This window comes from Pan paniscus, chromosome 10, assembly GCF_029289425.2.
Source record: "Pan paniscus chromosome 10, NHGRI_mPanPan1-v2.0_pri, whole genome shotgun sequence".
NCBI lineage: Eukaryota > Metazoa > Chordata > Mammalia > Primates > Hominidae > Pan > Pan paniscus.
Window position 1 is genome coordinate 50364815 of NC_073259.2, and position 16515 is coordinate 50381329.

The following is a 16515-nucleotide window of genomic DNA, read 5'->3' on the forward strand; positions in this document are numbered from 1 at the left end:
TAGTGCAGCTCTTTATAATTACCTCACCAAGTAAAGAAGAAATGAATCTATCAAAAAGGTTTCAATTCAGAGAAGAAACAAGATGGATGGATGATTTTTTTAGTTTCCTGTGTATATGCACTATACACAAACATGTATACTGCTCACATTAATGTGGCACACATCATAGTCTCTTCTATGGTAAAAAGACTTTATGGAGGGTGTGATTTTAAAATGTCATTATTTGGCAATTGACCACACAGATGATCTAGGTCAGAAGTCCTAAACTACCATTTCATAGGTCAAACCTGACTTGCAGTTATAGTTCTCTTTTTGTTTTGTTTTCCTACATAATTGAAATAGAGATTATAAATAAAATCCCAGTTTCCGACATCACTTGCAAAACATAAGATTGGTCACCTTGCGCTTGAATTCCCACAGAGCATCAGTCAGTCAGTCAGAATTGAATTGAGTAGTAGTAGCTCCTTTTTTTTTTTTTTTTTTTCCCTTTGAGACAGGGTCTGTTGCCCAGGCTGGAGTGTAGTGGGGTGATCATGGCTCATTGCAGCCTCTACCTCCTGGGCTCAAGTGATCCTCCCACATCAGCCTCCTGAGAGCTGGGACTACAGGTGTCAGCCATCCCACTTGGCCTAGTAGTAGCTCATTTTAGATGGATCCTGTGCTCCCTCTCATTGCCACAGTCTCCATTTATTAGCTTCATTCATTTATGTTATTTAACTGACCCCATAAGCATTTGTGTTTTTTGACCACCATCTTAGGTTCTAAACATTACCTCTACCAAACTGTAAAAAGTAGGAATTCTACACCTGTTTCCCACACCCAAGATCCATCTCCCCTCCTGTGATAATTGCCTTTCACTCATGGGCAGTGTATATTGGGTAAACCAGCCACCTTGGCCAAGAATGATTTGACACAAGCCAAGCAGGGTCATTCACGTGCTTTCTCTTAGGAACTTTAAACTTGGACTTAGAAGAGCTATGTAATCTCTGCATGCAGCTACAACCCTGTCAATTTGGAAAGTGTAGGGTAGCCATATTCAGCCATTTTGACTGCACAAGCAGAGAGATCTTATTTGGAGAAAAAGAAGAGAAAAGCAGAGGTGACAACCAAGTTGTCAAGATCTATAAGAACCTCCAATATCCTTATAATAAACCCTCTTATCTGCATACATTGTTTTCAAATGGTTTGTTTCTTACAGACACTTGTCTTAGCCTTGAAACCTGCTGACTTCCCAACTCTGTGGTTCAATTTCCAAACCTCTTAAAGTTAAAAAACAAAACCTGCTATTTTTTTCAGCTCGTCACACAGGATTATGTTGGTACTCAAAATAAGTCTATTATATATTATTTGTAAACTCTAAACTACCATACAAATCTAAGGTATTATTCTCATGACAGCTCTGGCAAATGTTCACTAAATGGAGACACAATAGATGAAGAAAAGTGGGAAAATATTTGTGGCTAGAGCAGAGCAAGGCACCCAAGACGCTTGCAGCTTTTAAGTCAAACTATTGTACTGGCAGTAAATAAGCACTTTCTGGTGGCTGTCAGGGTGGTCCCAACCTAACTAGACATTCCTCTTCTTCAGGACTGAGAATACAGTGGCCTTTCCCAAGCACGAATATGGAAGGATTATATTTTGCTCAACTGTACTTTTGAGCAACGCCAACTTCCTTAAGCAATTTCCCCGAAGCACTAGGACATGAATCAGTCAAAATACTGCAAGTCAACTCTGCAATTTTCTCTCTGCTCAGCAATGTAGTCAAAAACTGGTAAATCAGGGTGAAGCATTGTGTCAGGAAGAATTTGATTAGAATGAAACTCCTCCCTACATTTCTTAAATCCATACAAGTCATAAAACTCAGATTTAGTTTATTCCTGAATATGAGAATATGTCTGAAAAACAGAGCTCAGATAACAGGCAATAGAACATAACCTTGTTTGCTGTGATTCTTGTAAAGAAAAACAATTGCAGGCCTGTTCATCACTCATGAAAAATACATCGTATAGTATTGGAACAGTGATTAACTTGCACTTATATTATTGACCTGAATAAATTATTTCTTCATTAGCAGATTATAATTTTGTGTATGTGTCACTTCAAGGCCCTAAAAATAAGAACTAGCTTCCCACCTAGTAGCAGTAGAGAAGCAGTACCAAAAAAAACCAAACCCCCCACAAAACTAACATTACCTTTCAGGAAGGAACTACATGTTTGTAAAAGCAGGAAAGGAAAAGATTTTTAAGTAATATCTGCTGCTACCTTACAAATCTGTCCAAGTGAATTTTGAATAATTACTGGATTAAATAATAAACTGCCAACCTAAAGCAGAGCAGGATTTGCAATGGTATAATCGACCACAGAGGGATACTCAAATCAGCTAATCTCTTAGTGGCTGTCTCTTTCCGGAGTGAAGAGAAAGATACACTGCGTCTCTAAATGTGTCCAGCTGAAAAGAAAAGTTAACAGTCTGAGATTAACTTAATTTAAAATCGTGGAAAAATTTGATGAGAGGCAGTCTATATTAATTCTTTCAAAACAATGGAGCAAGGAGAAGGCTTTTCTACACTAAACGGTATCGATTATAGGAAGAGTAAACCAAGAAAAATAATGTGCACATCTTTTTTAAGCTGGAAAATGCCTATTTGGTAAAATGATCACTTCCGTTTTTGAGCACCCCTTTGCTGAGGCAGCGAATGGCGGCGTCGGCGGGGTCGTCAGAGAGCAGACGTCGGAGCACTGAGCTGTCTAGATTCTGCGGCATGTCCCCCCCGGAAGAAGCGGGAGAGGCGGCGGCAAGAGCAGAAGCACGACCCCAAGCAGAGAACTAGGATAGCGAGGCCGGGGGCTGGACCGCAGCCCGGCGGCCAGGAAGGGCGGCGGGGCGGCGGGGACGCTCGGGCACTCAGTCAACCTCACGGGGCGGGGCGGCCGCGGGTCGCGGGCGGATGACGCGCCGGGGCCGGCGGAGGAGCAGCCACTTCCTGGAGCCGCCGGCCGGGGCCGCTGGCTGCACTCAGCGCCGGAGCCGGGAGCTAGCGGCCGCCGCCATGTCCCACCAGACCGGCATCCAAGGTAACAGCGCCCGGCGCGACTCGCAGGGAAGGGGCTTCCGGGAGAGCCGGGAGGGCTGCAGGACGGGCAGGGCTGGAGTCGGGCCGGGAGCTCCGGAAGTCGGTCTCGCGGGGCGAGCCGGGCCTCGGCGCCTCTCCGCGCTCCTGCTTCCCGGGCGCTGCCGGCCTGCGTCCTCCTCCAGCCCGGTCCCTGCTGCCGTCACGTTGCAGATTGATCCGAAATTCGGGGGAGCGAAGGAAATTGGCTTTCGAGGCGGCCTGGTTGAAGGGGGCGTGCCTTCCACCGTCCCCGACAGTCTCCCAACTTTCCCCCTTTTGGTCACGTAGGGAAGAGCTGGGACAGTGGAGGCGACTGGGGCTTCGCTACGCTGTCGAGAGCCAGGCGAGTTTTCTTTTTCATGGTCCAAAGGAGAATATTACAGGACTTTGATTACAAAAAGAACCATGCCAGAATCTTTCTCACATCAGTAGGGGTGCTTCCCAAAACTCTCCCGCATTTTCTCTCCAAATAGGAAAGTGAGAGTTATGTTCTGAGAAATCTCGAGTGTAAGCGTGTGTTTTGATCTTTTTCCTAGATACTCCCCAAGGGAAACTGATCTGTATGGTTGCGTGTAATGCGTGCAGACAGTTCAATATGCAGTTTTATCTGACCTCCATTATTTCCTGGTTTGAAATTGGGCAGCCTGCAGGTACTCGCCTCATCAAGAGTCAAATAATATATCCCCGGGTTACTCGCGATCACTTAACGAGTTCTAGTGTAAACTCAAGCTCTTACTGTTAATAGCGAGTCTTTCTCCCAGATGAACACTTAATTGTATGTTTTATTCGTAAAGATTTTTGACACCACGGCACACATCCTCCTGCACGCACGCAGAAGCAAAATAGTCTCAAATCTGAAAACGTTGTTTTATTTATCCGCATTAATTTCGATATATAAATATGTAGTTATTGACTCTCATGCTTGAGCCTTATAGCAAGCACTACCTACTTACATAGTGGTTCTTGCTGCTAATAGACAACACAGGAACGAAATTAGAACGAAATTGAAGCTTTAATAGGAACACAAGGGTTAGTTATTAAATACATATTTATTCAATGAGTTTAATCTAGCTTTTGAGAAATGCAAGTTAGAAAAATATAACCAGAGTTAAGATTGAATGCATTTTATTGTCTTTTTCTTTAAACAAGTTAGGATATTTGATATATACTGTTGTTTTTAACGGGAAAATACAGAAAGTGAATTGATGAAGGAGTGTCTGTCATAAGCTTGAAACTGAATTAGAGAATGAAAGCAGGTTTTCAATATTTTTCAAAAGAGCAAGAAAAGTTTTTCAAAATTGTAATTTGCTCATTATTGGGTTTGAGTAACTTCAGTATATTCACCCCAGTGTTACTTCTGCACAGAATTATGTAGCTAAAACAGATTAGAATTATTAACATACTTTTAAAATGCTAATATTTATATTTCTTAATTGTATACAGTCTTCGTTATTTTATGCGGTAAAGTTTTATAAGACTGATAATAAGGATGCTACATGCTCCAGATTTTTTCTTTGTATTCTAATTAACTTTTCCAATATAGATAGGAAAGTATTTATATGTAAGTATAAAAAGTTTACTTTCTTTATCTTTTTCCACAGCAAGTGAAGATGTTAAAGAGATCTTTGCCAGAGCCAGAAATGGAAAGTACAGACTTCTGAAAATATCTATTGAAAATGGTTAGTTAAATATTTTAAAATATTTTCTGTTCCTGGATTAGTGGCTGTTGTATTTTTAAACTTACTGTGTGTTGTCAGTGATTTGAACTATTAATTAATGTGAAGCAAGTTCAAATCTTACGGTAACTTGGATTCCTCATATTTTGTGCAGGTCCCTATGGGCCCCTAATTTCATTCTGAATTATGTGACTATCAGGGAAACAAAGATGTTTTTTGATGTGACTTCTTCCTCTTTTACTTTTTGTGTCTCAGTTTCTGCACCACAGTCCATTTCTAATGTCAGTGCTTCCATCTCTGGAATGGAAATCACTAAACAGGTGATTATCAAAAAAAAAAAATAGTTACTTGTGAATTATTCAATAAAGTTTGTTTTTAAATATAAACAAAGGATTTCAAACTCCCATTTTCTCCATTTGATTGCAACCTTTGCCACAGAAATGATCATTTCCCTTTCTTGTTTTGGGAAAGTTCTGAGAATATAACAAACTACAAATTGATTCTTTAAAAATAATTGTGTAAACAGGGAATCTGGTTGAGTGGGAGAATCTTTTAAATCAGGCAGATTTGAATTTGAACAATTACTGTTATAGGTACTCAGTCACAAATGAATATATTAAAATATTCCAGCGGCCTAATTTCTTAAATATCTGAAAATATTTTGCTTTGGAAAAGTAACTTGTTCTTTCACAAACTGGAAGTAAATCTAATTTGTTTTCTATTTTCTGCTTATATAAAAAATACCAGAATAGTTTGTAAAATATGCATTTGTTTACATACAACATTCAATAGGAATATATGTATATTGTAAAACAGCATATTTTAAAAATACTGAGCTAAAATTTTTAATGCCATCACTTCCTAAGTGACTAGTTAAGGAACTAAAATGGAAAAGTTAATCTAACTAGCATCTCTACGGAAGGAAAATGGCACTACTTCCTAAGTTATTATTTTCTGGTTTTACTTTTTTGTTCTGTGAAAATTTTTAAATAAGGAAAATTCCAAAGACTAAAATTGTATCATAAATACCTATATCTCCCCTTTATTAATAACTGCTAACATTTTATCTTATTTACTTCAAGCATTTTAGAAAATTCAGTGTTTTTCTGTTATAAGAGCATCCCCTTTAAACAATTTTGCTTCTGACCTCCTTACCCTGGGGCAGCTACAATTGGGAGTTCTGATACTTGTGCAGTCTGTTTTTACATGTATCCCTAAATAGCATATAGTGCTCTTTGAGTTTACATAAACTGCATGATACCATCTTACTCTGTATCTTTCCTTTTTCTGAAAATGTTACATTTGCAATTAGTTTTGATAGCTCAATAATTCATTTTAAATCTGAACAGAATGTTATATGACTATGCCACACATTATTTTTCCATTGTCTTATTGATGAACATTGAGGCTATAACTTCACTGTTACTGTATAGTGCTGCAATGAACACCTTTGTATTTATGTATAAGAGATTCTGTATGCATAGTAGATTAACAGTTTTACTTGATTCTGCCGAATACCATTTCAAAGTGGCTATACCAGTGTATACATCTAGGCAAATGTTTAAATCTGTAGCATTATGGCCAAATAAAAAGGAGTTAAACATGGTTTTATTTAATATTTCTTACTGTACAATTCATTGTTAATGTCAGAAATTATACTTTTGAATGGTAGTTTAAATATATTTTGTTGATAACTTAAGCACAGACATTTTGGAAAATAGAAATGTAATGACTGTTATAGGTCATTACATTATTTGACCATTCAGTTCAACTGTTATGATCATTTTTATATGTTTCTTTCTTAGGCTGTGTATATTTTAAAAATTTTAACCATGTTCATAAAAAGTTAACAGTTTTTATAATACTCTATGTCATAATTACTTTCTATGTTGCCACATTTTTCTTTTCAACTTTTTGATGTGAATAATAGTAACTGGGAAATGACTATATATTTATTTTTCTAGTCTTCATCACACTACCACTTGATATTTCAAACCATTTACCTATCTTTCTAAAAATAATTTTTCATAGAGCAACTTGTGATTGGATCATATAGTCAGCCTTCAGATTCCTGGGATAAGGATTATGATTCCTTTGTTTTACCCCTGTTGGAGGACAAACAACCATGCTATATATTATTCAGGTTAGATTCTCAGAATGCCCAGGGATATGAATGGATATTCATTGCATGGTCTCCAGATCATTCTCATGTAAGTAACTTTTTTATAGTTTGTTTAACATTAAATGCTAGAAAGATGTTTTTGAAATTTCTAGGTCAAATAAAGGTTAAAAAGCAATAATTATTTCCCATAGAAGGGAATGATCATGAGGAAAATCCTTGGATTGATAACGGAGAATCAGGAATAATGTGCTTAGATTCGGGAGTTTTGCCCTTGAAATCAAAATAATTATTAATGATTTAAGATTTAAAAATTTGTGGCAATGGCAATTTTTTCTTTCTTTTTTAAGGCAGAATCTCACTCTGTCACCCAGACCAGCTTGCAGTAGTGCAGTCTCGGCTCACTGCAACCTCTGCCTCCCAGGCTCAAGTGATTTTCCCACCTCAGCCTCTCGAGTAGCTGGGATTACAGGCATGTGCCACCACGCCCAGCTAATTTTTATATTTTTAGTAGAGACGGGGTTTCACTGTGTTGCCCAGGCTGGTCTCAAACTCGTGGCCTTAAGTGATCCACCCACCTCCGCCTCCCAAAGTGCTGAGATTACAGGTATGAGCCACTGTGTCCAACCTAATTTGTGGTAATTTTAAAATGACTCCATGGGCCTCTGAAAAATGAAGGAAACTGCCTGGCCCTGAGAGTAATAATTGTAATAAATCTGAGAACTAATTGAACATAATATTAAATTTTGTTAGTATTATCATACATTTATTAATCGCTACCATTCAAGTGATGGGCCTGCATACAAACAAGTATTTTAGGAAAGCTGGTAGTAGATTGACTGTATAGAACAATAGACAGAATTAATATATGAATATGGCCCAATATTTAAAAAATTAATTTGAATTTTTCTTATTAAAAAATAATTATTTTTAAAGTTATCTAGATATTGTTCTCAAAAGATCATCCCATTCCTCTTTAATTCCCCATGTTCTATCTGAAAGAAATACTGGGTTTGACCATGCAGGATTATGAAATTATTTGTTAATTGGTAGTTATCTTTAGTAGCTTTCCATAGACACTAGTTGACTCTTGAATTTTTTTTTCCATCTTTGTGTCCCTCCTAGAATGGTATGTGCCATCGGTAAGCCGTGAATTTTGATTCTTAACAACTTAATTCGTAATCTTTGATACAGCTTTGAGAAGAATGTCACTATCAAAGTTACTTCATTTCAGTTTTCCTCATATTTTAATTTTTTATTCTTGAACTTATGAGTTTGAAAAATGAAGAATTTAAACAATTTATATTTTTTTCAGCTTTAAAATGTGGCCAGGCACGGTGGCTCATGCCTGTAATCCCTAAACTTTGGGAAGCCGAGGCGAGTGGATCACCAGAGGTCAGGAGTTTGAGACCAGCTTGACCAACGTGGTGAAAGCCCGTCTGTACTAAAAATAGAAAAAATTAGCTGGGTGTGGTGGCACACACCTATAATCCCAGCTACTCGGGAGGCTGAGGCGGGAGAACCACTTGAACCTGGGAGGCAGAGGTTGCAGTGAGCTGAGATCATGCCATTCCACTCCAGCCTGGGCAACAAGAGCAAATCTGCGTCTCAAAAAACAAAAAAAGTGACATTGTAAATTGAAGTCCATCTTACTAACCATTGATAGTTTAGATGCCCATGTTAATGACGGTTATTTGTACACACGTATTTTAGCATATTATAGTGGGTGGACTTCAGCTCAGTTTTGTTTTTAATGTGATTCAGGATATTAATACATTCAGAATGTGCTTGCTTTTGTAATGTTATGTTTTCATCTATAAACTAAGTAAACTTTCACAACTGAATAGGTTCGTCAAAAAATGTTGTATGCAGCAACAAGAGCAACTCTGAAGAAGGAATTTGGAGGTGGCCACATTAAAGATGAAGTATTTGGAACAGTAAAGGTATTATGTTTGTATGTGGATTCTATATGTTGCAATTAAAATGATTAAAGAGGAACTCCTAGGTAATGGGTAATTGATACGAATTCAGATGGATAATCTGAAAACATGAGAATAAGAGAAATACTGTATTTCATATAATATTAAAGTTAGCTGTAATGAATATGTAACTTTGAGTTTATTCATTTGTATCTATTTGACATTGACAAGTGATATTGAAACATACTGATTCTTCTAAAGTATATGGTAAATATATGTATTTACACATATATATACAAATTGAAACACTGAAATATATTTTTGAACTTTTTTGTTTGTTTAGAGCTTTTCTGATTCAGAAAGTCATATAATCTAGTGGATAGAGCACAAGACTAGATGGGAATATATTGCTTCTTCACCATTAATTGTGAAGTGGGCTGGTTTCTTAATTTCATGAGTCTCAGTCTTCTAAACCACAAAATTTTGATGATAGGTAGACCTCTTTGTAGTATTTTTTTCTTTTGACATGAAAACTATAATAATTTTCCATGAATAATTACAAAGAAATTATATTAAGCATTATAACATAGTATTCAGAATCTGAATATGTTGATTATTGGATAATCATTGGGCAGTTTTCTCCAGAAGGTTAATTACAGTTGTCCTATAGACTTACAGGATGACCAGGTTCAGTATTTCACTTTGCCAGTATGAAACTCATACAAAATATTTAGTAATTATAAAGCTTCATATAAAATGAACAGTGGGTACTCCCCTTAAAAAGTTTTGAAACTTAAAATTGAGGATTAAAGAAAAGTAAAAAGATATTAAAATTCATAATGCTATTTATTTTCATTTAAAATCTTTTCTGTTAATGATTTTGTTTTTCCTAAAGTAACTTCACTGTCGTTTTACTTCTAGAGAATTACTGATTATAGTCTATTCTGTACTTACAGGAAGATGTATCATTACATGGATATAAAAAATACTTGCTGTCACAATCTTCCCCTGCCCCACTGACTGCAGCTGAGGAAGAATTACGACAGATTAAAATCAATGAGGTAAGTTACAACTACAAAGTCTTTGCAAGATTTTAAGTGTTTGAAAATACTGTATTTTTAATTAATAGATGTGGGAGGATAACTAGAGATTAAAGAAGTTAGGTAGCTTAGGTTTATTCCGTTTAGTTTAGAGATAAGGCTATGTGCTTAATGTCTTTTCAGAAAAAAAAAGTTAAAATGAATATTAAACTTTATATGCATTTTATAAATAGCTTTTCCTATAATCTTCCTGTCAGAATAGTAAATCTTCCTTTTGAAGTACAACTGTTGTGAACTTTGTACTTTGAATATTATATAGAGAAAAAGTGTGTGTTACCCATTTAGTGCAAAGAATGTATCTAATAAGGTTGCCTGAAGCAGATTATTGTTTTGTTGGCTTTCTAGAGAGTCTACAAATTAACTTCTATGAACTCTACTTGAATAGAGATATATATGGAAGATTATTATTTGAGTACCTGTTGAGCATATTAGAGTCAATAAATTTCAGCCATATTATTTTGTAGTTTATCATTATTTTTAATGTGTTTTCTACAGCCATTCTAACATACTGGAATAACTACTGTATTTCTACTGGGACTTTACAGAAAAGAACAAGTGGCTGAAACCACTATTCATTAGCTGAAACCACTGTTCATTAGCCTGAGTCACAGACAGTAGGAATCAGTCTGGAGAATGGTTGAATATCATTTAATATTAAACTGGTAGCAAGGATCTATCATATTATTTTAATTCATATTATTTGAGTAGGGCTTTTTATGTGATTTTTTTTTTTTTACGAGTTTGATAGTTTGTTTTATTTCTTGCAATCAGAGCCCAGAGGATCATATTGGGGTATGCATTCGCATATGTTCTATGATGTTTTCATTAACCAATATCATTTATGCTGTAGAATCTCCATTCATTTTTTTAAAAGTAAAATTTCTATTGGACTTTCTGTTGCAACACTGCAAATGAGACTCTCTACTAGCTATCATTTATCAAGTATAAAAATCTTAAACATGTGCATTGAATGCTTTCTTATCTTTCTCCTCTTCCAGTACATGCACACCATGTTCTTAGTAAAGAAATCTCTTAAGTCTGGAACTTCTGCAGTAGTATAACTTGTTGAGCTGTGTTGTCTTTGTACACTGTTTGTACTCCTTTCAATTCAGTGCATGATGTTTGTGTTGCATTTTCTGTCCAACAGAACAAAGTAAAGTTCTATACATATTGTATGTAGATTGTTGTTTATAAATTCTATCAAGTAAAATTTTATAATCAGTGGTGTAATCTGATGACACTCTAAAGAAATTGTGCCAAACCAAACATAAAAACAAACCCACCCAAACCCCACTAACTGTACACTCATTCAAATGTTCACTTCCAACATTGTCGTAAAGATGTGTCATGCACTCTGCATGTTGACAAAATGCTAGCAGGACCGTAAACAAATGTGAAAAATAATTTTAATTATAGGTTGGGCTAGGGTTGAATGATACTATTTTATAGAGGTTGGGTTTTCTTATGTTTGCCATAGGATACTGCTAACTGCTAAACTTGTAAATTAAATCTGTCATACTTAGGTACAGACTGACGTGGGTGTGGACACTAAGCATCAAACACTACAAGGAGTAGCATTTCCCATTTCTCGAGAAGCCTTTCAGGCTTTGGAAAAATTGAATAACAGACAGCTCAACTATGTGCAGTTGGTAAGAGATGTTTAATGATTATTAAGTGGCTGCTCTTTTTGGTAGTTTATGACTCATATAGGGTTTATTATTAATGGATTTTACATTTTAAATAGCTTTCTGATTTCTAAAATTCATTATGTAAATGTTCATTGTGAAAAAGTCAAACCATCCAGAACTAAGTTCCTCCTTTATCTCTTAGTCTTTTTATTATATGTTTTAACTTAATTTCCTTATATCTGGTTTTAATGAACATATTTTGTTTCTTATTGGCAGGAAATAGATATAAAAAATGAAATTATAATTTTGGCCAACACAACAAATACAGAACTGAAAGATTTGCCAAAGAGGATTCCCAAGGATTCAGCTCGTTACCATTTCTTTCTGTATAAACATTCCCATGAAGGAGACTATTTAGAGTCCATAGGTATATGATACATTGTTTTTAACACATTACTTTCAGTTTGTTTATTGGTGTATCAGCCCTATATTCTTACTTATTTCTTGCCCAGAGGGCTTAGCTGTAGTTTTATGAAGTTTCTGTACTTGTTTTTATGAAGTTTATATATGTAGTTTTATGAAGTTTATGTATTGATATGCTAATTATATTTGTTATTATTTGAACTTACAGTTTTTATTTATTCAATGCCTGGATACACATGCAGTATAAGAGAGCGGATGCTGTATTCTAGCTGCAAGAGCCCTCTGCTAGAAATTGTAGAAAGACAACTACAAATGGATGTAATTAGAAAGGTAGCCCACCTATTTTAAAATCTTCAGTTTTTGCTAAATTTTTCTTTTCATTTCTATGTAGTTTATGATGTACTGTGATTTATAAATGAAAATATTTATTTTTCTTGTTATCATCCTAAATCCTTAGGATCTCCTCTAAGTGCCTGGGGACTACCTGTCATGATCCCCATCTCTATATATATCTGTACTTCCTAGTAAGCCACATGTGGCTATTTAACTTTAAATAAGATTTAAAGTTCTGTTTCTTAATTCCACTAGCCTTATGTCAAATTCTCATTAGCTAAATGTGGCTACTGGCTACCGTATTGGTTAGTGCAGAATTTATAGGACATTTCCATCAGTGCAAAAAGTCCTATTGGACAGCGCTGCCAGAGCTGCATACTTGTGATTATTTCTACTGCATATTAATAAGGAATTACAGTCTCCATTATGACTGAATTATGGGATGGTTGGGAGTCTTTCCAGTTTGGGGGAAGGAAGGAATAAGCATAAACATTTGAATTTTGGGAACTAAGCTACCAATTTTCTTAAATTTTCTTAAGTACAGATAAGGCATGGGGAAAGATATATATTCTTGAGCCCTTAAACTCATAAAAATACAGGTCCTTAAAAACTACCAGTGTTTTTAGGGTCTGAACCCTTCATGCTTTTTAAGTTCCTAAGAATCAATCACTTTATCATGGGTAGCACCTTCTATAGCAGGGATCAGCTGACTTTTTCTACAGAGGACCAAATAGTAAGTAAAGGCTTTGCCAAGCCACATATAATCTCTGTCATATATTCTTATTGTTGTTTAACAACCCTTAAAAAATGTAAAACAATCTTGCCTTGGGCAAGATTTGGCCTTCGGGCCATGGTTTGTTTACCTCTCTTGTAGAGGGCTTTCAAGTGACCCAAGTGATGAAAGGGTCATGAGTAAATGTTCCTTGAATAAATAGTGTATCATAGCAACTTGAGAATGTAGTGGTGGCTTCTACTTTTAAACATTATTTAAACTGGAGCACTAAGAAAGAACCAAGAAGGAAGTGAATGTAGCTGATTATATATTCAAGTAACTCATTTAGCCCCTTCCCCCAAAAGAAGAAAGTGAAACTGTTTACATATGGTCCTTGATTCTGCCTTACTGGAAAGGGTATTATTTGTGAGCATTCATATACCTGAAAACCAGCTTGTTGCTTGTATTAGGTTTTGAATGTTGTGCTTCTAATTTTATCTTTTACAGATCGAGATAGACAATGGGGATGAGTTGACTGCAGACTTCCTTTATGAAGAAGTACATCCCAAGCAGCATGCACACAAGCAAAGTTTTGCAAAACCAAAAGGTCCTGCAGGAAAAAGAGGAATTCGAAGACTAATCAGGGGCCCAGCGGAAACTGAAGCTACTACTGATTAAAGTCATCACATTAAACATTGTAATACTAGTTTTTTAAAAGTCCAGCTTTTAGTACAGGAGAACTGAAATCATTCCATGTTGATATAAAGTAGGGAAAAAAATTGTACTTTTTGGAAAATAGCACTTTTCACTTCTGTGTGTTTTTAAAATTAATGTTATAGAAGACTCATGATTTCTATTTTTGAGTTAAAGCTAGAAAAGGGTTCAACATAATGTTTAATTTTGTCACACTGTTTTCATAGTGTTGATTCCACACTTCAAATACTTCTTAAAATTTTATACAGTTGGGCCAGTTCTAGAAAGTCTGATGTCTCAAAGGGTAAACTTACTACTTTCTTGTGGGACAGAAAGACCTTAAAATATTCATATTACTTAATGAATATGTTAAGGACCAGGCTAGAGTATTTTCTAAGCTGGAAACTTAGTGTGCCTTGGAAAAGGCCACAAGTTGCTTACTCCGAGTAGCTGTGCTAGCTCTGTCAGACTGTAGGATCATGTCTGCAACTTTTAGAAATAGTGCTTTATATTGCAGCAGTCTTTTATATTTGACTTTTTTTTAATAGCATTAAAATTGCAGATCAGCTCACTCTGAAACTTTAAGGGTACCAGATATTTTCTATACTGCAGGATTTCTGATGACATTGAAAGACTTTAAACAGCCTTAGTAAATTATCTTTCTAATGCTCTGTGAGGCCAAACATTTATGTTCAGATTGAAATTTAAATTAATATCATTCAAAAGGAAACAAAAAATGTTGAGTTTTAAAAATCAGGATTGACTTTTTTCTCCAAAACCATACATTTATAGGCAAATTGTGTTCTTTATCACTTCCGAGCAAATACTCAGATTTAAAATTACTTTAAAGTCCTGGTACTTAACAGGCTAACGTAGATAAACACCTTAATAATCTCAGTTAATACTGTATTTCAAAACACATTTAACTGTTTTCTAATGCTTTGCATTATCAGTTACAACCTAGAGAGATTTTGAGCCTCATATTTCTTTGATACTTGAAATAGAGGGAGCTAGAACACTTAATGTTTAATCTGTTAAACCTGCTGCAAGAGCCATAACTTTGAGGCATTTTCTAAATGAACTGTGGGGATCCAGGATTTGTAATTTCTTGATCTAAACTTTATGCTGCATAAATCACTTATCGGAAATGCACATTTCATAGTGTGAAGCACTCATTTCTAAACCTTATTATCTAAGGTAATATATGCACCTTTCAGAAATTTGTGTTCGAGTAAGTAAAGCATATTAGAATAATTATGGGTTGACAGATTTTTAAAATAGAATTTAGAGTATTTGTGTGGGGTTTTGTTTGTTTACAAATAATCAGACTATAATATTTAAACATGCAAAATAACTGACAATAATGTTGCACTTGTTTACTAAAGATATAAGTTGTTCCATGGGTGTACACGTAGACAGACACACATACACCCAAATTATTGCATTAAGAATCCTGGAGCAGACCATAGCTGAAGCTGTTATTTTCAGTCAGGAAGACTACCTGTCATGAAGGTATAAAATAATTTAGAAGTGAATGTTTTTCTGTACCATCTATGTGCAATTATACTCTAAATTCCACTACACTAAAGTAAATGGACATTCCAGAATATAGATGTGATTATAGTCTTAAACTAATTATTATTAAACCAATGATTGCTGAAAATCAGTGATGCATTTGTTATAGAGTATAACTCATCGTTTACAGTATGTTTTAGTTGGCAGTATCATACCTAGATGGTGAATAACATATTCCCAGTAAATTTATATAGCAGTGAAGAATTACATGCCTTCTGGTGGACATTTTATAAGTGCATTTTATATCACAATAAAAATTTTTTCTCTTTAAGTCGTGTATGTTCTGTTGGTTTTTCTACTATAGTTTTTTTAATTGTTTGTGTAATGTTTCATAATTCAGTACCTGGTGTTAGGTTAGGAATCCCATTCATTTATTTGTTAATTAGTCTGCCTAAGTCCAAAAAGGATTTTAAGTAGCTTTAAACCTAGGCAAGAATAATTGTGACTATAGAGTGCTTAGATTAAAAATTTGCCACTGTTGTAGCAATAATAAAAATGCCATGAGTTATTCATTTTCTGTAACAGAAGCACCCCAGTACTGATTTACTTGACACTAAACTCAGACTTGCCACTGTATTCATTCATGTGAAAAATGTTGAATGCACTCCTGTTTGCGATTTGGTTTCAAATCCTTTTTATTAGAGATGTGACAAGATGGATGTCTTTGGTAGCAGTTTTACAAAAGATGCTGAAATAGCTTTAGAAAGGCTCATCGTTGGGCCGGGCACGGTGGCTCACGCCTGTAATCCCAGCACTTTGGGAGGCCGAGGCGGAGGTCAGGAGATCGAGACCATCCTGGTTAACACAGTGAAACCCCGTCTCTACTAAAAATACAAGAAATTAGCCGGCTGTGGTGGCGGGCCCCTGTAGTCCCAGCTACAGGCTGGGCAGGAGAATGGCGCGAACCTGGGAGGCAGAGCTTGCAGTGAATCGAGATTGCGCCACTGCACTCCAGCCTGGGCGACAGCGCGAGACTGTCTCAAAAAACAAAAGGCTCATTGTTAAAACTTTTAAACATTTAAGCTAAGGCATTTCTACTCAGAGCTAAAATAATGTACTAATGTGCCTGAGGTACGTACTGTAAACAGTTTGGTGTATATCCTTTCACATTTTCTTTGCAAATAGAGCCATACGTTTCAGGATGGAATTTTTGTTGTTGTTTAGATGGCGTCTTGCTCTGTCACCAGGCTGGAATGCAGTGGCGCAATCTTGGCTCACTGCAAC

General features: G+C 35.8%; 1 protein-coding gene across 2 annotated transcripts; it reads left to right on the plus strand.

The window, feature by feature from the left end:
• Positions 1–326: 326 nt before the first annotated feature.
• Positions 327–15562, plus strand: TWF1 (twinfilin actin binding protein 1). 2 transcript variants are annotated; one of them, XM_034935996.3, is made up of 10 exons: positions 327–3075; positions 4715–4792; positions 6821–6999; positions 8756–8851; positions 9784–9888; positions 10699–10719; positions 11451–11576; positions 11832–11982; positions 12187–12308; positions 13531–15562. In XM_034935996.3, the coding sequence occupies exons 1-10, from the start codon at positions 2949–2951 to the stop codon at positions 13699–13701; spliced, it is 1176 nt and encodes a 391-aa protein (XP_034791887.1). In that variant the 5' UTR covers positions 327–2948; the 3' UTR covers positions 13702–15562. The 2 variants fall into 2 exon arrangements, with proteins under 2 accessions (XP_034791887.1, XP_003825793.1); XM_003825745.5 differs by lacking the exon at positions 10699–10719 and having other exon boundaries at positions 352–3075.
• Positions 15563–16515: the final 953 nt, after the last annotated feature.

Coding starts and splice junctions, on each gene's coding strand:
- TWF1 (XM_034935996.3), top strand. CDS start 2,949: ATGACGCGCCGGGGCCGGCGGAGGAGCAGCCACTTCCTGGAGCCGCCG. Junction 7,000..8,755: donor GGTCTCCAGATCATTCTCAT/GTAAGTAACTTT, acceptor ACAACTGAATAG/GTTCGTCAAAAAATGTTGTA. Junction 9,889..10,698: donor GACAGATTAAAATCAATGAG/GTAAGTTACAAC, acceptor TCTTGCAATCAG/AGCCCAGAGGATCATATTGG.